Source organism: Tachypleus tridentatus, chromosome 7, assembly GCF_004210375.1.
Source record: "Tachypleus tridentatus isolate NWPU-2018 chromosome 7, ASM421037v1, whole genome shotgun sequence".
NCBI lineage: Eukaryota > Metazoa > Arthropoda > Merostomata > Xiphosura > Limulidae > Tachypleus > Tachypleus tridentatus.
The window spans coordinates 156,403,400-156,424,596 of record NC_134831.1 but is presented as its reverse complement, the minus strand read 5'-3'; the positions used below and the strand labels follow the sequence as shown (position 1 = coordinate 156,424,596).

At 33.0% G+C, this 21,197-nt stretch overlaps 1 protein-coding gene across 4 annotated transcripts in view; it reads right to left on the bottom strand.

Moving 5' to 3' along the window:
- Positions 1–21,197, bottom strand: part of LOC143256979 (WD repeat-containing protein 48) — a 49,011-nt gene that overhangs the window by 22,045 nt on the left and 5,769 nt on the right. For all 4 annotated transcript variants that reach the window (XM_076514973.1, XM_076514975.1, XM_076514974.1 and 1 more), the window contains exons 5-10: positions 20,806–20,935; positions 17,217–17,407; positions 15,390–15,494; positions 7,464–7,583; positions 3,945–4,010; positions 3,646–3,733 (exon numbers count right to left, since the gene is read on the bottom strand). In XM_076514973.1, coding sequence (XP_076371088.1) covers positions 3,646–3,733; positions 3,945–4,010; positions 7,464–7,583; positions 15,390–15,494; positions 17,217–17,407; positions 20,806–20,935 — 700 coding nt within the window. The remainder of the gene's footprint in view (positions 1–3,645; positions 3,734–3,944; positions 4,011–7,463; positions 7,584–15,389; positions 15,495–17,216; positions 17,408–20,805; positions 20,936–21,197) is intronic.

Here is a 21,197-nt window from a genome sequence, read left to right as displayed (position 1 = left end):
ACTACAACATTGACATTAAATAACTCTTACAAAATGTGCAATACTAGGCCAATAATATTTTTGTTTTAGTTTGTATATCTGCAAATACATAAAAAAAATAAATGTTTGGCTTTGCAATTCAGTAGTTACAAAAGAGTAATATAATTTTTTTTTCTTTTCTGCAGACACAAAGGACATCACACAGACAAAGTCAGAAATAGTAGCAATAATTCTTAATTTTAAAAATCTTAAGAAAAAATTACATTTTTGTCACAAAATGTATGTTTTCAATTGTTAACTTCTTCATTAACCCATGTAATATTTTTGATACATGGAGGCCAACTCAAAGAAAGAGGAAATTTCTTTGGAACCTTACGTACCCACTTAAAATTAATTTTCAAAATGAAGAAAAATTTACTGCAATATAAAAGAACAGTTTTCCTTCTCAATCTCTTCAACAGCATTTATAAATCTTGAAGTAAATGCATATATCAAGAAACATAAATCACATTCAGCTAAGAAATGCTTTTCTTTTTTTTCAATATTACAACTTCTATATGTTTAAAATGCTTCATTTGATATATTATTGTTTTCTGGTTAATGTTTTGTATTTTCAGATTTCATACTGTTTTTTAAGGATGTGTATGTTTCTGTCAGAATTAACAGCTTTTTAAGCTTTAGTCATTTACAAATACTTAATTTCTTTTTGTATGATTTAACTCCCTCAGAATGGGGAAGTCAAAGTACACGTAATGACTTTTTAGACTTAAATTCAAAATTTAATTGATCTACTTTATTATAATTGTATAAAAATAAATTTAGCATCAAAATAAAATCAATAAATCAAATTTTAGCTCTCTCAAACACAGGCTTGGTTGCATTAATTGACAATGTGACCTCTTTGTACTCCTTTAAAGTCTTTTTAGGTTTGATCTACTAACTCTTAATATAGTATGTATATCTTCACAAAAATTGTCAGTGTTCTGGTAAACGATATACGTCTTTCACATACAAAAAATCATATTTTTAGTGAAATATGTTAAGTAAACTATAAAAAGACTTGTCCATGAATATGTTGAGTATTTATTTTAAATAGTTCACATGCAAAGTGATTTTCATATCAAGATTAAAAATACTTTTCTTCATATCAAAAATTATATTTATGTGATATCAAAAACTTATGTTTTGTTATTTCTCTACCCTAACTCAAAACAAGGTTGGTGAATCTTAACACATATCAAAAGAAAGAAAAAATCAAAATAAATCTAAAATACTCTTTTCATCTTTCTAAAATGACTTCAGTTTGTAATATGAAACTACAATCATTTATCTTGAGTAGCTTTAAAGTTGTAACAGTATATATCTACTTATAATTAAATTGTATTGTTTTATTGCCTGTTGAACCATATCTAACTACTACTGGCATCATAAGTTGCAAGTCACTTAGGGACCATGGAGCTCATGTTATGCTATCGAATGATATTACCAATAAGCTGCTCGCATGCATGCCTCATGAAACATTATTATATAACTATTTAACCTCATCTAACCTTAACTAACCTAAAATATTCCCTAATTTTACATTTTTGTAACTTTTATGATAATAAATAGAGAATAAACATTTAAAAAACTTGAAATAAAGTATTTACCTCAACATTCTTTTCTTTTGCTGTTGATGACACTTAACCTTACTTTTTTTATATTAATGGAGGTAATGCACTAACTAATTTTTATTTACCAAAAAATGTACCAAAAAACACAGAATAATAAAATGCAAAAGGCAGACAATTTCCTCTGATTATCACGATTTTTCTGGCTTTCTAGTTATGAGACGAGAGACATTACCAATTCATCCATTGTAATTGTTATCCTTCCTCTGGGAAAAAAGCTTGTGCTAATATGGAAATTGATAATTTTCTCCTCAGAAAACAACATAATATAATCCACAGTTGGATAAATGAAGAATTTGGCTTTCTATTAATTAAAGATAATATAAAATTAATTATAAGAGAGAATCATTAAAGAATGCTGAAAAAAAGAATGTGACAAATGGAGTGACACTAGGGAAATTCAGGATTTTTTAAAAATACTGTCTTATATAATTAAGAGCTTGAAACTTGTACACTATTAAAATTTGGATTATTGGCTAAGATTTTTATTTTATAACAATTGATATAGCATAAATGAAAAATAGTTTAATAGCATTTTGAATGTAAATCACCAAAACCTCATGACCAGCTCATTAAATGATGACCAGACAGATACAATTAATTTTATGTTCTTAATTTTGTAAAGCCATATTTTAAAAAGTCTCTTATTGCATAGTTACAAAACCAAAAGAATTATGACAGTTATAGGACACTACATTTTTGTGTTATTATTCTGTGTTCTTAAGTATTTAACTTAGTAGTATCATTAGTATAAAAATTAGATTTAAGTATCATCAATACCCAACAGCAAAAAAATAAAAGTAAACAACACATATCACACTAGGGGAATTTTTATTTTAATAATTCTTTGTAAAATGAAGAACTTAAAACTCGTGTACAACAAATATATGGATTATTAGTTGAGATTTTGCACTATACTAAATAGAAATGTAGATGTTTTTCATATGTATTGTTTTTTTGTCTTTTTTTCATAAAAGTAACTAAAATGTAAATATTAGAAACTTATTAACATAGATAAGGTATGATAATAAAAATTATTGGTGAGGTATTCTTATGCATTATGTAATTAAATACAGTAACATGAGCTGATGTCCACTAAGTGCTTTACAACTTGTGAGCTGGAATTATTAGTTATACACAGTTGAAAGGGCAATAAAATAATAAACTTTAAGTAGAAACAAATACATACTGTTATGAGTTTAAAGCTATTGAGGATAAACAACTGTAGTTTCCTGTTATAATTTGCAATCATTCTATCAGGTCATCCCATAAGTAATTCCCAAAAATTTAATACAGAAAGTGCATCATCATTTCTGTCTTTGAAGAAAGCTTTAACAACTAAAATATGTAGTAGGACATGTATAAAAATGTTCAGACAAATAAAAGAAACTAACCCAACTCCACACTTTCAGATCATTAATTAAATAAACCCTTATGAAGATGGACACTTGCATTTCTCTGCACTCTGTGAATGTAGCTCACCTTTTTTGGACAGGTTAGTGACTGGAGATTAAAAATGGATATTTTATAAAAATGTTAAGTGCTACAGACAATGGCTCAGTGCAGGTAAACTGGCTAAAGTACAACCCAAAATGGAACTCCACCCTAGGAAAGTCTTGTTAAGCATTTGGTGGGATATTGTTGGTGTGATCCACTTTGAGTTGCTGTCACTCAATGTAATGATTACATCAGACTTCTATTGTGAACTGTTAGAGTGCTTGAATGTTACACTGAAAGAAAAGAAGTCTGCTTTGATCAATTGTAAAGGTGTTGTGTTATACCAGGACAATGCACAGCCCCATACAGCAAGGATTACATCTGCAAAGACTGAAGAGCTGAAAGTTAAAGCTCTCTAAAAACAGTATGATAAGCTACAACATAATCATATCCATAGTTAATTTGTTTTCTAACAAGGAGTTATCCTAAGTATTCTTATTATTAAAAAATAAAACCTCTTCAGTCATACGGAAAACTAACTTGCTGAAACATTACATACCTTTGATCATGGTTTCTGGATGTGTGTTTAAAGGTGGAAGTAAGTCCAAATCATATTCATCCAGCTGAGAAATTCTGTTGTTGATTGGCTATAAATAAAACTAAAGTAAGAATATTTCATTTTGCAGCATAAAAATGCCAAATGCTTTAAAACAGAAATTTAGGAATAATTGTAAAAATCAAAATATTTACAAAACTGCATAACATAAAAAAAACTAACAAACTTTCCAAGTAAAAAACACATTGAACTGTGAATTAAGATAAAGATAAAATTCTGAAAAATAACAAAGTCAAGTTTACCCAGTTTTTAATACTGGAGTCTGTGGTTGCAACCCACAGGGAAGAATGACCAGGCATCAAGATCATCTGTCAAAACAAAATTAATTATCATTGTTTTTACATATTTTTAACTACACCTAGAAGTAAATAATTATTAATTAAGTTCTTACTCTTTCAGATATTACATAAAACTGCTGAAGAAAGATTGACAAAATTCTGAAGTTAATAAGCAGATTACAATAAAGCAAACTATGAAGAGTACACTGTTGCTGGAAACCACTGTCTTATAACTAAAGATCTACAGCAGATAAAAAACATTCTAGTTTATTACAAGTTCTGCAATATTTATGTAACTGCAAAATTATAAACTATTTTGCATTAAGATGAAGAAATGTCATTACGAAGTTAAAAAATCCATAAATTTTGAAATTCCTTAGTATTTCTCAAAAATGTGTATCAAAATGACCACACCTTATTCTTTTACCTAACCCAAAATAACAACTGAGATAGAGATACATGTTCTATTTCTAAGTTCAAAAAGAGTTATACTTGCAATATAGCAACTAATATCCTGAACTGCTTAATTTATCTAATGAATCTATATCTTCAATAAAGATGAATACAAGTCTTGTTATTATAACTTACTTACACAAAAATATAGGTATAAATTAGGATCAATCAGAAAAATGGCACTTCTACAGATATCAGCACCATTATATGATTATATAAATAAATTTTATTTTTTACTTATTTGGTTTTCTGTTTTTATGAAAAGTTTAATTTCATTATTTTGAATGTTGTGTTTGTACTATAACTTACAAAAAAAAAAAAGTGTGTGTACACATGCACGAAGGGGTCAACTGCTACTACCCCATCCCCTGTAATCTTACCCACACTTGCTTATTTATTTAATGATAAATTTTACTCTAAAAATTCCATTTTTAATATTATTTATTCTCAACTATTCTAATGAAATATTTTTGTCTATAGCATGATACTTTTGTTCTTTAATAAATTACTCAAAGGAATGGAAGACTAAATAACAACAAATAGTTGTGTTATGAGACTAATTTTAAACAATGATACATAGTTTTTATCAATTGCATTGTAGTACTGAATGACAGATAGTTTTGTCAGAATCATGTCATATTGAATAATAGCATAAATCTGTCAGAAACCTGTAATACTGAAATAGCAGGTAGTTATATAGAAGGATCGCAACATTAAATAATGACATACTTTTGTAAGTGGCTTTGTAATTTTGATTGTTTGTTTGGTTGTTGTTAAGAGCAAAGCCACAGAATAAGCTATCAGTGCATGCCTACCATGGGTACTGAAGCCTGACTGTTAGCATTATAAGTTACTGCTAGGTCACTGGAAAACCAATTATAATATTAAATAATTGCATAGTTTCATCGGTAACCTGCAACATGGAACAATGACATGTAGTTGTGTCAAAAGTACTGTAAAACTGAATAATGACAGTTTATTCAGAGGCTATTAACCCTACCGAGATGGGTCTTACAACTGTTAGAGGCAAAGGCCATGTGATTGTATATGTAGATTCACATTCAAAATTTTATTGTACTACTATTTTATGAATATATTAAGTCTAATGTCAAATAGTATATTGTAATTCAAATTTTTGTATTATGCATTAGTTAATTTCTTAATTTAAAAGCAAATTAAAAAACACACCTACTGCATTATTTATTTTTGTGTGCCATGTGGTATGTTGAATGAGTTTAAAAATCATATTTCTGAAGACTTAAATACACCTTAATTACCAAGCTTCATAAATTATTGTAGAATTCTATGGTATTGATATATTAATTTATGACTTTTTATTTCAAAATGCATATGTAAAATGTAAAAAAATTATTTTGTTTTAGATCCAAAATTTGATAAGACTTAAGTCATGGTAAGCAGCAAATGAGTACAAAAGTTATAACGAGAAGAGATAATTGTTTTCTATATTTCATTATTTATTGTTCTATGTTTTAAGACAAATAACTGAAATTTAAGAACTCATTTGTATATGGTATTAATATACATATATATACACACAGACACGCATACACACAGTTGGTTGCTATTAGTTAAGCTACATAATGGAATATCTGTGGTGTGCCCACCACAAGCATCAAAATTTGATTTCTAGCATTGTAAGTCTGTAGAAATACTGCTGTGTCATTAGTAGGCACAAACATAAATACACACACAGATAAAATATATTATAATGGAAATGACTACATTTTACAAAGTAGTGGCTCACTAGACCACAGGCAAGGTCAATTTGTAAAGACCAATTTCATAGTCTCAGATACAGTAACAAGTGAATGTGCATCATGTCATTGCAACTTCTGTAATGTTAGTCATGCATGTCTGAAAAGTAAATAAAATGAAAATTATATATAAGGTTATGAGATTTAAGCTATTTAGACTGAATACTTGTATTTGTGCATTGCAATTTGTAGTCTATTTAGAACAAAAAAGCATAATTTATTTTTTAAATTTTTTCATGTTGGTTACAAGGTCAGTCAAATTAACTAAACTCATTAAGAGATACAAAAGTGAAAATAACAGATAAATTATAATAGCATATAGTTTTATCACCAGCCATTAATATTGAATAGCAAATTTTATAAATGCACAGTAATGTTAAATAATGGCAATTTTGTCAGTAGCACTGTCATATTGAACAAGTTTTTTTCAGGAGTCTGTAATATTAAACAGTGACATTTTTTGCAGAAGTACATAACATTCAATAACATACAATTTTGTTATTTGCCTGTAATACAAAATGAATAAACTGTATTATGTTATGAACAATTACCTTAATTCTGGTTTGTGACTTCAGTAAAATTTATAATAACTAAAATTTGTATACTTAAGCTAATACATGCAAAAAATCTATTGTTCATGAAACAGACGATATAACAAGCAATTAGACTACTACCATGTCTGTTATATCCCAACTAGTGTGATAAGCTCTGATACTGTGCAAAAATTCTCATCAGCATGTGGTATTATAAATATAGTCAAGTTGATGTTATGATATTAAATATTCTTCTTTCCTTTCATTGATAAGATGTTAGAATGACACATGATTTTGTTAGAATCCTTTAATACTTAACACTAACATAGTTTTTATTATAAGTCTTTAATACTGAACAATGACACCATTTTTTCAGATGTCTTCAATACTGAATAATGACATGGTTTTGTCAGAAGCTTTTAATACTGAATGATATCATTTTGTCAGAAGTCCTTAATACTGAATAACGACAGTTTTGTTAGAATTCTTCAATACTGAATAATGATATGGTTTTGTCATATCTTTAATACTGAACAATGACATGGTTTTGTCAGAACCCTTTAACACTAAGTAATGACAGTTTTGTCACAAGCCTTTAATATTGAATAATGAAATCATTTTTTTAGATTAAAATACTGTATAATGTAATGAATTTTGTCAGAGGCCTTTAATAATGAACAAAGACATGTATATTTGTGTGTAATATTGAATAAATGTCTCACTTTAAGAATTGGTGCAGTTTCTTCACAAATTAAAACTCTCTTCTCAGGTGATCTCAGATCAGTCATGATGATCTTTCTGTCTCGACCTCCAGAAAACACTGAAGTGAATAAGTCATTGGCCTATATTCAAAAGGAAAATCTCAGTTATTATAATACACTGTAATAGATGACTCAAGTTATCACATTACTAACCTACACATGGTTAAAATGAGCTCAGTTATATAATAGAAAAAATACTGGGATTGATTTGTCATTGACTCACACTCACAAACAAGTAGATCTCAGTTATTTAACCAATAATAATAATAAAAAAAATCAGGTTATATTTTTACAGGCCTACAGACATAAGATATGATAGATCAATTATGTATGTATGAGCAAGTATAAGTATATCTTGATTATCAAAACAAATAAAATATATCCTAGTGGACTCATCACTGGCCAACAATGGCAAATATAAGTAGAATTCACTTATTAAAATATACTGTCAGAAAGCACTGATGCAAAGTTACTGTTACTTTATAGGTAGGCAGGGTAAATATGTTTTATTTCACTTTATACAAAATATGTATCAGTATCTTTTCTGGTCTTTTCTCAGGTAATATTTTAAGGATCCCTTAATATTACTATATATATATATTTCAAGTAAACTGATAAGTCTGATGGAATTTTGGGATCCTTCCAGGTCTTAGAAAAAGGTAGGACAATTGCCTGATACAATGCATCAGGAAAAACTTTCTCCTGTTAGATATGGTTAAAAACTACCAGAAGAGTAGCAAGAGAAGAAAAAGAAAGATAGAGCAGTATTTTGAATATCATCAGGTCAGACCAAAGAAGAGCCAGCTTGAGTCCCACCAGTGTAAATGGGCAATCACAGTCATAGAGATGATCAGCCTGAGAGGAAAGAGGTGATCACTCTCCCAAGTTTTGATGGCTAAGAAGGTGGAAGATGAAGCAGGAGTGCTAGATACCCAGCAAAAACTTTCACAGAGAATATTGGCAATGCTTTTGGTATCAGTAGCTTTTTGGCAACAAGAGAGCAAGATTGAAAGGGGAATAGAATTATACTGCACACTGACCTTCCAAATCTTGTCCCATATGACTAAAGAAGTGGTGGTAGAAGAAATGCTGGTTGTGAATTTAATCCAAGATTCCTTCTGGCTTTGACATCTTACCTGCTGAGCATGTGCATGAGCCCGCTGAAAAGTGATGCAGTTCAAAAGTGTGAGATACTTACAGAAGGAATCCCAGGCCTGTTTTTGAGCCTTCCGTGGAATGTGGCAGTCAGGATTCAACCACAGATGCGGATACCATGGAAAACATGTTGAAAATATTGGAACACACTGAACAGCTACCTAAATAATACAGTCAGTCAATGCTGCCACACAGTCATCTATCTATGGCTTACAGATGATGGAAGGATCAAGTTCTGTGAGAGCATTGAAAGAGGGCCTGTTGACTTGGCCCAGCTTCCACCATGGCATGTGGGTCAGATGGCACTGACCTTGGATATCTTTTTCAAATTGATAGGAAAATGATCACTGTCTCATGGGTTACTGTTAACCCTCCAGGAAAAGTGGCAGAATAGTGAAGGGAAGCAGACTGAGAGATCAACAGCACTAAAATACTAACTATTGAAGAGAGAAAAGTTGTGATCTGAGAGCATACACTCTACGAAATGATTCCTTCCATCAATATCAACACCTCCCAGAGAGGATTATGTCCATTAAAGTCCCCCAGGATTAAAAAGGGAGATGGCAACTGTTCAATGAGAGTATCATGATCTGATTGATCATATGTCTCTTCAGGAAACAGGTACAGAGAATGAATAGTGTTGGTACAACCCAAAGAAACATGGATGGCTATGGCCTCCAAGGGTGTGTTGAGTGACAAAGAAAGGGTGAGTACATGTTGACTGATGTGTAGTGCAACCCCTCCATTAACCTGTCCATCACACAACCTAGTCTATTCTGTACACAGAAAACTGCTGAAGGTGTTTGTATCAGCAGGTTTCAGAAATATTTCATGTATGGAAAGGCACACAGGATGGTAAGAATCAACCAGTACATTTCTTTCATCCAGATTAGAATGTAAACTTCAACAGTTCCACTGCACCGAACTGGCCATTTTTACTTATGTATAGGCAAACTGGGTGGAAAGCTTTTCTATTTTTACCATGTCTTTTTTCTTTACTGTCTTTATTCGAGGGAGGTCTATCAACCTCCATGGATCTTGCCCTGGGTTAACTGGGCAGGTCTTTGCTGTTGGAACTAGATTCCAACAACTAAGTGCATAAACAAATGATCTATTTGCATCTCAGAGACAGAGAAGATGGACCAAAGGAAACATCCAAACTCAGAACCAAAGGAAGTGGATCCGGGATATGCTAAAAGGAATGCTATGGACAGAGATGGGTGCTGACGTTGATTCATTAAGTTTCTTAACCATGGAGGGCAAAAGACTTCATATGATTTGAGAATGATTTTTTTTGAGTCACAAAGAGATCCATCTGCACTCCCACTGTAGCAGTGGAACAAAGTGCAGCAGCATGCATCTGAGATAGAGAGGTAGAGGTAGTAACTTTCAAGCATCAGGGTAAGAAATGTTGTGAACCATTTTCAAATGCTTTTCCTCTTTTTCTTCCACCCACCTAGGACATGAAAGTAAGATTGGTGAGAGCCACTACAATAAACACAATGAGGATCTATTTCACACTTATAGGCATCATGGTCCTTGCTACCATAAAAGCACACATCAAAGAACCATTACTCAATGTCTTTCAATGAGTGAGCCACTGACACTGAAAACATTTGAGAGGGTCTGCAATATACAGCTATACTTTTAAATTTAGATAACCTGCCTTGATAGTGGCAGGTGGACGTGGGATGTAAACGTCAAAATTAGGAGACTGGTCAACATCATAATTCCATCTTTGCAAGTAGAGATACACCTCACTGCAGAAACCCCTTGGGTGAAGAAACCAGCAAGTATCTCTAACTCGGGGATGTTCTTCAAATCCCTCTGAGAAATAACTCCTCGTGATGAATTCAAAGTAGTATGGGGAATAGCCTCAGTTGGCATATCCTGAATGGCCCTCAAATGAAGGAGAAGTTCACTGTGTTTAGGAGCAGATATTTTCACCAATATGTCACCAGAACAAAGCTTTCTAACTGACTTAGGAGAATCAGTAAGCCCCTCTAATCTTTTCCAAATAAAAAAGAGAGACATTTGCCCTAAAGATTTGTCTGACAGTGTATGTAATATCAGATAATGTTGTACAAATAGTGATGAGGTTGAAAACTGCTGCTCAAAATCTTCAAGATGTGGTCATTCACCTGTGGTATGTTTTTCACTATTTTATTTTTATTTGGGGGATGGATCCATAATAAAGAAAGAATATTTCAGTGCCCATTGACCACACTCACCATGGAGCCCTACAAAGAGATGCATGGCAATGCCAAACAAGGACATTGCAGTAATACCAAGGTTTCGTGAGCACCATACCCAAACATCAGCATCAGACACAATGTCCACAACATCCATTGAAAACATCCAACACTGGTACTTGGTTGACCATAGCCCAAGTGGACCAGCCGACTGTCCCTGGGGGAGCCACTCCAAGGCTGTCCGTCTACAGTAATTCAAGGCCAAAGTGGTGTGTTAGGGTTGGACCTCTCAACCACCAGGATCCTCTCCTCCCATTCAAGGGTTGCCATGCATGGCAAACACATGGGTGGATGTTTAGATCCCAGAGGAAGTAAACTGAAGGAACAGAACCTTCTCTGGAAAGTCCCCTCACCATGTACAAGAATCCACACCAAGGAGTAGGATGGTGAAACAGGTTTGATGGCCTGCTGCAAGAGCAATTCCCAAACTGCAGTAAAATGAAGTCACAGTATCTTGTAGTGAATATCATCAGGTCTGACTGATGCACTGCCAGGCCAATGAAAAGTGAGCTTGAGTTCCACCAGTGTAAAGGGGTTATTACAATCATAGATACAATCAGCCCAAAAGGAAAGAGGCTACTGTTCTGTCTGTGTCTTGATGGCTAAAAAGGTGAGCTGAAGTAGAAGTGCTAAATGCATGAGAACAGCTTTTACCAAGAGTATCAGTGATGCACTGAGCATCAGCAACTTCCTGGCCATCAGAGAGCAAGATCAAAGGGGGGCAGGAGTATACTGTCCACTGATCTTTCAAATCTTGTCACATATGACCTTGGAACTGGTGGTAAAAAGAGATGCTAGATGTGTATTTAATCTAAGATTCTATTTGGCTTTGATGTGTGATGTGCCAATCATCTGCATGGGCCTACTGAAAAGCAATTCAGTTTAAAAGTGTGAATACCTACAAAAGGTGTCCGAGGCCTGATTTTGAGCCTTCTATGCATATGGCAGGCAGAATTTCAACATGGATGAGGATATTGTGGAAAACATGTCAAGGTTTTAGGAACACATTGAGCAGCTGCCTGGACAATACAGTTGGTAACTGCTGTCATACAGTCATCTATCAATGGCTTACAGACAATGGCAGGATCAAGTTCAGAGAGTGCTATGAAAGAGGGTCAGTTGGCTTGGTCCAACTTTTATCAAGAAATGCAGGTTGGGTTGCAATGACCACCACCAGTCTCTCTCAAAATGACAGGAAAATTATCATGGTCCTGTGGGTTACTATCAACCCTCCAAAAAAGTAAGAGAAAAGTGAAGGGGAGCACAAAGAGATCAATAGCAGTAAAACAACTTACTAGGTGCACAAAACTAAGCATAATAACCAGCACTGAAAAAAGATAGGTTGTGATCTAAGAGCATACATTCTATACAGCGACCCCTCTCTAATCAATCAGCACCATCCCAGAGGAAATTATTTCCAGTAAAATCCCCTAGGATTAAAAATGGAGATGTGAACTGTTCAATGAGGGCATCAAAGTCTGACTTACCATAAGCCTCTTCAGGAGCTACATAGAGAGAACAAATAGTGATGGTACAAACAAAGGAAAGATAGATGGCTATAGCCTCCAAGGGTGCAACAAGAGGCAAAGATGAGGTGGGCACATGCTGAATGACCAGTAGTACCACCCCTCCATGCACTCATCCATCACATAACCTATCATTTCTGTACAAAGAAAACTGTTGAAGGGTGATTGTATCAGTATGTTTTAGAAATGCTTCCTGTAAAGAGACACACACACAGGATGGTAAGAATCAATCAAATCGTTTGTGTCATATATATTTGAATAAAAACCCAGACAGCTACACTGTATAACATTGTTCATTTTTATTTATGTGGAGGAGAATGGGGCAAAGAGCCCTTCTGTTCTTGACCACGTTTTTTTCTTTATTGGACAGAGGTCTTTTAACCTCCACAATCCTGCCCTGGGTTGAGTAGGCAGGTCTCTGTCTGTGGATGAAGATTTCAGTGACTGAAGGTGTGAACAAATAATTGTTTTGTATCTTGGAGCTGCAGAAGAGGATGGACCTGAGGAAACTCCCAAAGCCAAAGGAAGTAGACTCAAATAGTCACTGGAGTGGTGGCAACAGAGATGGAAGCAGATGTAGGTTTGTTGACTATTTTAATCATGTAGGGCAAAAGACTCTTCTGATGTTTTGGAAATTACTCTGCTGGAGGCATGGAGAGATCTGTCTACACTCCCACTGTGGTAGTGGAATGGAGTGCATCAGCATATGTCCAAGATGGAGTGGGAGACAATAACTTCTAAACCTCTGGATAGGACATATTGTTTACAGTTTTCAAGCATGGCACCTCTTTCTCATCCACTCACTAAGGGCAAGAAATAGAGTAAGAGGGGTGTGAGCCACTACAGTTAACACAGTGAGGTTCCAGTTTACACTCATAATCATCATGGTCTTTGCCACCAAAATGAGCACATTAAAGAATCACGACACAATATCTTCCGAGTGACAGAACCACTGACACTGGAAACATCTGAGAGAGTTTGGAATGTATGGCCACAACTTACAGTTCAGATAATTTGCTTTGACTGTGGCAGGAGGACGTGGTGATGTAACCATCAATATCAGAACATTAGTAGGCATCATAATTCTGTCTTTAAAAGTGGAGATTTGGCACACTGCAGAAATGCCTTAGCTTGAGAAATCAGTGAGAATTTCTGATTTGGGTATGTTCTTTAAATCCCTCTCAACTTTAACTCCTCTGGAGGAATTTAAAGTTGTATGGGAATTAAGTAACCTTAATGGGTATATCCCCAATGGTCTTCGATTTCAAGAGGGGATTGGTATGTTGTGGTGAAGATGTTTCCACCAAAATGTCTCCTTAGCATCATTTTTTTCACTGACTTGGGGAGCCAGCAAGCCTCTTTAATCTCTTTTAAAGAAAAAAAGGAAGATATCTGTCCTAAGAATTTCTTGAATAAGGAATGCATAATTATAAATTGAAGTACAGAATCTGAATGGCAGCTGTACAATAATGTCATTTTCCAATAATCTGATTTTTATTTTTTTCATGAGTGGGGGTATCCATAATAAAGGCAATACATTTCAGTGCCCACTGACTCCACTCACCATGAAGCCCTACAAGGGGATGCACTACAATGCCAAACAAGGACACTGAAGCAACACTAGGGTTTTGTGAGCACTACACCCAAACACCAGCATCAGACATCCATTGAGAATGTCAAACACTGGTACTTGGTTGACCCAGGTGAACTAGCCAAATGACCCTTGGTGGGCTATCTTAAGGACACTCATCTACAGGAATTCAAGGCCAAAGTGGAGTGCTAGGGTTGGACCTCTCAACTACCAGGATCCTCTCTTCCTGCACAGCAAACACATGGATGGATGTTTAGATTCCAGAGGAGGTAAAATAAAAATACAGAACCTTCTCTGGGAGGTCCACTCACCACATACAGAAATCCATCTCAAGGGGACCAAAAAAGGCCTACTCAACAAAGTGAAGTGGGAACAACTCCAATGATGGCATTTCAGAAGTTAAAGAAAATGTTTGAAAGTTTGCCAATACTCGGAATGCCAGATTTCAATACATTGTTCATCATTCACGTCAATGCTTCAGACATTGGAATCAAAGCTCCTTCAAAAACTTGAAAATGGACCGTTTCCAGTAATGTTTGTAAGGAAAGAGCTATTAAGTTATGAAAAGAACTATTCTGTGTTTGAATAAGTGTGTCTGGTCATCATATTTGCCAGCCAGAAGTTTCAGAACTACATGTATGGGAAAGATTTATCATTCAGACAGGCCATCAACCACCTGCATCCAGAAGTGCAACGATCATAAAGTGGGTGTTGTACCTCCAGAACTACAGGTTCCATATTGAAAGTAATTTTTTTTTTTTATCAAAACATGAAAATCACTTCCCACTCAGTAACAAAACTGACTTGAGATTTTCATAATGAAATATTTTGTAAAAATACTTCATTAAAAATTTGATCTTATATACACAAAAACTTGCAATCTTTATTAAAAGTCTACCAAATTTTGTGAAGACACACATGCTGCATCAAAGTTATGGTATAAATGCATAACATGTGCAAATGTGTTTATGAACTTGTGTATATTATACTGAGTCTGTCACAAAAGGGTTAAAAAAGGAACTAAAAAGCAATAATTTACATACTTCTAAATTAGTAAGTAAACATTATTGCAATTTTACAGTTTTCTAAGTACTAGAAAACAGAAATATCAAATTCTTGCTTTTTAAAGATATATTATATATATTATAAATGTATATTATACCAAAACAAGTGAGGAATAATTACATAAATTATCAATTGTATGCTTTAATTTTAATTACTTTAAATACACTAATCAATTTTTAACTGTATATCTACTTTTGGGCTACCCTATACATATAAATACATACATACAAGGCATATGCACACATACAAACACAACATGAAGACTGTCTTTCACTGTAAATAATTGTAAGTACAGCACCTGTAAAGCCCAAACTCCCTCTTCATGAACACGTAATGTAGCTATGCACCTCTGTTGACCAATAGACCAAAGTCTGATTGTTCCATCAGAGCTTCCTGAAAGAACCTGAAACATAATTTTGATTGTAACATTAACAACTTTTAAGATAACACTACACTTGTTTCAAGTTTAAGGTTTGTGGATTTTCTTGTTTGAAGTCTCACATGATCTAAAACTGGTCTTAATCAGTATGAGTTTGGAAAATACTTTCCATACTAACAAAGACAGTAAGAATAGTTAGCAGACCTTTTCAGTGCAACAAGTGTTTCAGTAATCAATAATGCTGACCAGTTCTTCCATACATATTCCAATATATCTTTGAGGATGATTTTTGTCATCCCCAGCCTGAGGGCTGTAAAGTTACCCACATAGTTTTGTTGCACTGAAATCTGTTTATTTAAAATATAATACTAGTTCTGAAGTCAACGTAGTTTTTAAACAAATATCTTATATAAATTTTAAAAAGTTGGCCATGGATTACAAAAACTGAAAAATAAGCGATGTTCTGTAATTTTGAAATCTGTCTTCCACAAATTAACTTGCTATGTAAACAATTTCATTGAAGGAACTGCCATTGAAATTTTGCTATAGATTTATAATAAGTTCACACAATTTTTTATGTCTTTTTAGGAGATGTGGACACAAGAAGATTTCTTGCAGATGCTTAATGGTAGGATTGATCTCATGCAGTAAATCACACAATACAACAAATATACCCAAATATTTGAGAACCCAGCATCTTAGAAGTGATTGCTTTTGATTCAGAATGCAATCCTGTTCTACTGACAGGTCAATGTGTGTAATAATATTTAAGGAATTCCCTTCATTTAGATAGTCAAATGTCTACACCAAAAACTTTCATATATTTGTATCAATTATTGTCCATTTTGTACGATCGTCCAACTCAAACACACCCACATTTTCATTACTTTTCTTCTACAGAACTATCTATGTAATGAGGAGTTTCTCTAGTATCTCTGACTTATGAAGTCAGAACTATCTAATGATGTTTTCACTACTATTAGCAGCAGTTCTTTCATCCATGTTAATGGTAATCTTTTAAACTTATTTTAATGTGTAACAATGCAAAAACTTTAAAAACACTGCTTTTGCTTTTCCAAATGTGCTTCATTTTTTTCTTTGTGAACACATAGCAACAGGGATGTTGACTTCCATTATTTTTTTCTATTTAAGTTCACTGTTTAAATACCTTTGAATTATCACTCTTTTACTTATTATTTTGTTAGAATACTTTACTTTTTACAAACAAAAAATAATTTGATAAAAACATTGCTTACTCCACATACTTCTCAAAGATAAGAATTCCTGTTGCACACAGAAGGAAAATGATTGCTTTCCCTCTGCTCTATCACATGTTACGTGCAGCACATGTGCACCACCAAAGAAGATGGTCACAAAAAGAAAAATTATTTTATAAATACAGTGGCTTTCATACATTAATTCATCTGATAATGCAGGCCCTGCTGTAAAAATTTGCAGAACCACATTTCAAAACATGCAACATTCAGGAAACAAAACCAGAGTCTGTTGTTCTGAAATTCATCCTTCAATTTCTGAAGAATCATTTTTCACAGTTTTTCAAAATATATTTTGTATATTCAAACAAGACAGTTAACTATAAGATTGCTTATTTCAATAGTATCAAATCACATTTAAGTACCGATTTTCAAATTCATGAGAACAGGAAAAGGATATTACAAGTTATAAATTTAGAATAATCAGAAATGAGTACTTCATTATTACTATCAATAAAGAAACAATCTTTACCTGAGTTCCATCCCTATTTACAAGCAGAGCTTTAACATTATCTGAATGTCCTTTAAGTTTCATCAGTTTCTGGCATGTTCTTGGATCCCACAGTCGGAGGACTTTCTCTGTTGATCCAGAAACAATAATCGTTCCAGCGGGGTTCATTGCTAAACTATAAATGCTGTCTTTGTTTCCAACTAATGATGAGGCTTTTCATTAAGAAAATGTATTATTAGTTCATTTTGAAAATGAGAAAAATGTATATATAAACAAACACCACAGAAAAGTTAAGCAAGACAATAAAAAGGAAACAATGTACAACAAATCTTTCAGTGTACACTGAAAAAAAAAGTGATTTCATAACAAAAAAATTTAAAGTTTAAAATACAGATCTAAAAAACAACCATTAATTAAAAAATCTTAGAAGTCCGAAATAAGATACCTAAAATGAATTATTACTTGTCAAGTTCAAAAATAAAATGATTCAAAACTAGTTCTTAATCATGATATAAATAAAATTCATTCATGACACATGCTTGATAATTATGGAAAAGTACTTTCGTAATTGATAATTAAACATTGATATTTATCCAGTGGTTTTAATTCACCTAGTTGTGTTACTATCAGGATAAAAAACTGTCTTTACTCATGCATATGTATCATCACAATGTAATTAATTAATAAGTAGTTAGTAATAAGTTAAGAAAAAACAAAAACAACACAGCAACAAAGTGATTAAAGACTATTAATGTAATTAATTTATAAGTTGTTAATAATAAGTCAAGAAAAAACAAAAGCAACACAGCAACAAAGTGATTAAAGACTATTAAGGTAATCAGGCAAGTGTACATTCAATGATTAATTATTAAAAAGCCTAAAGAACTACTACTAGTCAGCTATTTACAGTCAGATGGGTTAAACTTTTTTTATATCAAAAGGGTGTCATCAAAATCCTCTGATTTTTCCTTCTCACACAGTGGAAATACTTAAATTGCATCAAAAATAGTAGCACTTAGAAAATAGTATCTAGTTTCTGCATAAAAAAGTCCATATTGTTTAATATTTTTCAAAGGTACAAATTGCTTCATATTCATTAACAAATTTATTTTGATACTTTGCTAATTTCAGTAGATACTATATTTGGATATATATCCTAAAAATAAAAAGATGGAAACTCAGGTACTCATAGGTGGCCTTGGAGCTGACTTGACATAAGGTCAGCCAAGGTAACAGTAATTGGTTGAAATCAATTTATATTCAATAATTATACATTTATTTCAATATATTATAATGTCTCTTATTTATGATCATTGCTTGACTATGATAAACTTAACAATAATATTCAATAAATTAGGATTTGAGTCACCTGTACACTTTGCTGTTGCTAACAGTACTCCCTAAATCTAACTAAACTTACATGATTTTTTTTTTTCACACAAGAAAATTTCCATAGTTTAAATAAATATAATTCAACACATTTTTTTTAAATAAGAAGAACAGATAAAGAAATTGCAAAGAAAAACAACAACCCAGATCTATGATTTGTTCTTAAATGTTCTAAACTTGCTATTAAATATTTTGTTTTTTCTGCATGAGGTAGAGCTTGTTACTTTCCCATAAAATCATAAATTACTTCTCACACCACTTTACAAATTCACTCATTTAAATTGTTTACAATATGCTCAATCTAATGATAATTCAACTTTGCCTGTAGCTATTTTCAAAGCTGAAAGTTCTTAATTAGGGTGAAGGGCTGCATTAATAAAACCAGAGAAACAAAAGGAAAATAACATGAGAAAGAAAATTATATTCTCAAAGGATGATAGTTTATCAGAAAGTATAATCCTATGTATGATTTTAGATAGGGAAAAAAATTCTAATAAAATCAGTGAGTTGTTTATATCTGAAATTCATTGGAGTGGTGCAGTACTCAAGTTTAAAAATGTTTTTAATCTTCTTTGCAAAGTATACTAAATACATTTTACAATACAAAAAATATCAATTCTAAAATATTCTGGTGGAAAGAAATTAAGATAAGTTTGGAATCTATTTTTTATTTAAATTTTATTATGCATGTGTGCTCAATGATCTGGATGTGGTTATCACCAGAATAAATCTCTCTCAAATGCTACATACATAAATGAGTGTGTTCAAGGTAAAACTTTTATGAAGGTCAAACAAAGGTTATAATCTTCCTATACTACAAATGTATTTTTGATTGTTACTTATCTCTACTCACAAGATTACGTATCATCATTCAGTGTTGCCCTCCATATGTAAACTTTTTCATTACAAAGACCTTCAAATCAAGAAGGAATGCATGAGCATGGTTAGAACAGGAGAAATGAAAACTCTATGGTATTGGGAAGAATGGAAGGTATGGGACAAGGCCACCCAAAATCCAGAAAACAAGGAGACTGAAAAACCAGATGAGAAATTGTACCACATGACCACAGAAGATTTATCTGCAGGAAATCCTCTGTTAGAAGATCAACAATGGAAGACTTTCAACTTATGCTGCTACACTTCCATGCAAGATGGCTATAAGGAACTAGCTAATGAGGAGGAGACTCAGTGTATGAAACCAGATCTTCTTGCTATGGACCACACAAAAGCCATGTGTGAAGATGCAGAATGTGGGAATGAGGTTGACAAAGTAAGGGAGAAAGTGGAAGAGGGCCAGGTGGTGATTGAAGCAGATGTTAGAACCTGGGAAATCAAAGTTGCACTGCCCAATAGGGTGCAATCAGGTGGACTCAACAAGGAATAGTGTGGACAAGAGAAATTACCTGATGAAGCAAATGAATGAGAGGGTACACGTGACAAAATCTGGCTGAAGATACCAACAGACAATGCTTGTGGATGCAGTAGAGGTGACCAAAAGAAGGACAAGTTGGTATTGAAGCTTGTGGCAAAAGCATCCAATTGAGAATAACATCATCAATGCCAAGGGTTAATTGAAAATTACATAAATCAGGACATTTTTGTGTTAACTTACAGATATAGATAATTTAATTATTATGAATAATCCTGAGATTAACCTTATTTATCCAGTAGAATTAAAAATTGAAAATACTTCAATTTCTAATGTAGAGGCATATTATTTAGATTTATAATAATCATAATATAATAACTCTCCTCGATACTTTTATGGTTATGATCTAGATGGATAACACTCAACTCGTAATGAAGCAGTTAAGAGATGATGCACAATGATTTGCATGAGTGACATGTTGGAATATAGTAATCCCAACAATGGGGGAACACAAAGCTGGTAGCATGAGTGAAAAAAATGATTGGATATAGAGGGCAACACTGAACAAGAATAGCTAATCTTGTGAGAGAGGTATGTGCCATATCCTAATTGCTTGAACACATTATATACAAATATGTGGAAGACACAACAAAATGTGTTTTCCTCACAGTAAAGCCACATTGGGCCATCTGCCGAGTCCACAGAAGGGAATCGAACCCCTGCTTTTAGCAGTGTAAATTCATGCACTTACAGCTGTACCAGCAGGGGACAAACAACAAAATGAAGCAATTAGAAAAAAGTAAAGCATTCAATGTTGGTTGTTTACAGTGATTTCACTCTGTTTTTACTTACTTGTCACTGTATTATTAGATGCTGTAAGAGCAGTTAAGGTGTTGACATCCCACAGGAATATAGCTCGATCAAGTCCAGCAGAGGCTACTTGTTCCCTGTCTTTTGCATATGCCAAAGCTTTGACATAATCCTACAAGAAATAAAATAGCATTAAAACTAACAAAGATTTTTATCATTTTCCATAATCTTGTCAAAGCTTCAAACCCAAGAAAGAAATATTATAATACTATGTGATACAACTCTTATTTCTTTCACCTCATGCTACACTAGCAGGTGGGAAAAACATGAAGGAACCATAAAGAACTTATTTTTCCATACTTTGGGTTCATATACTCCTTATTAGTTGTATTAATTTATCATGTTGAATGTTTTAAATTATAATACTGTTTTTT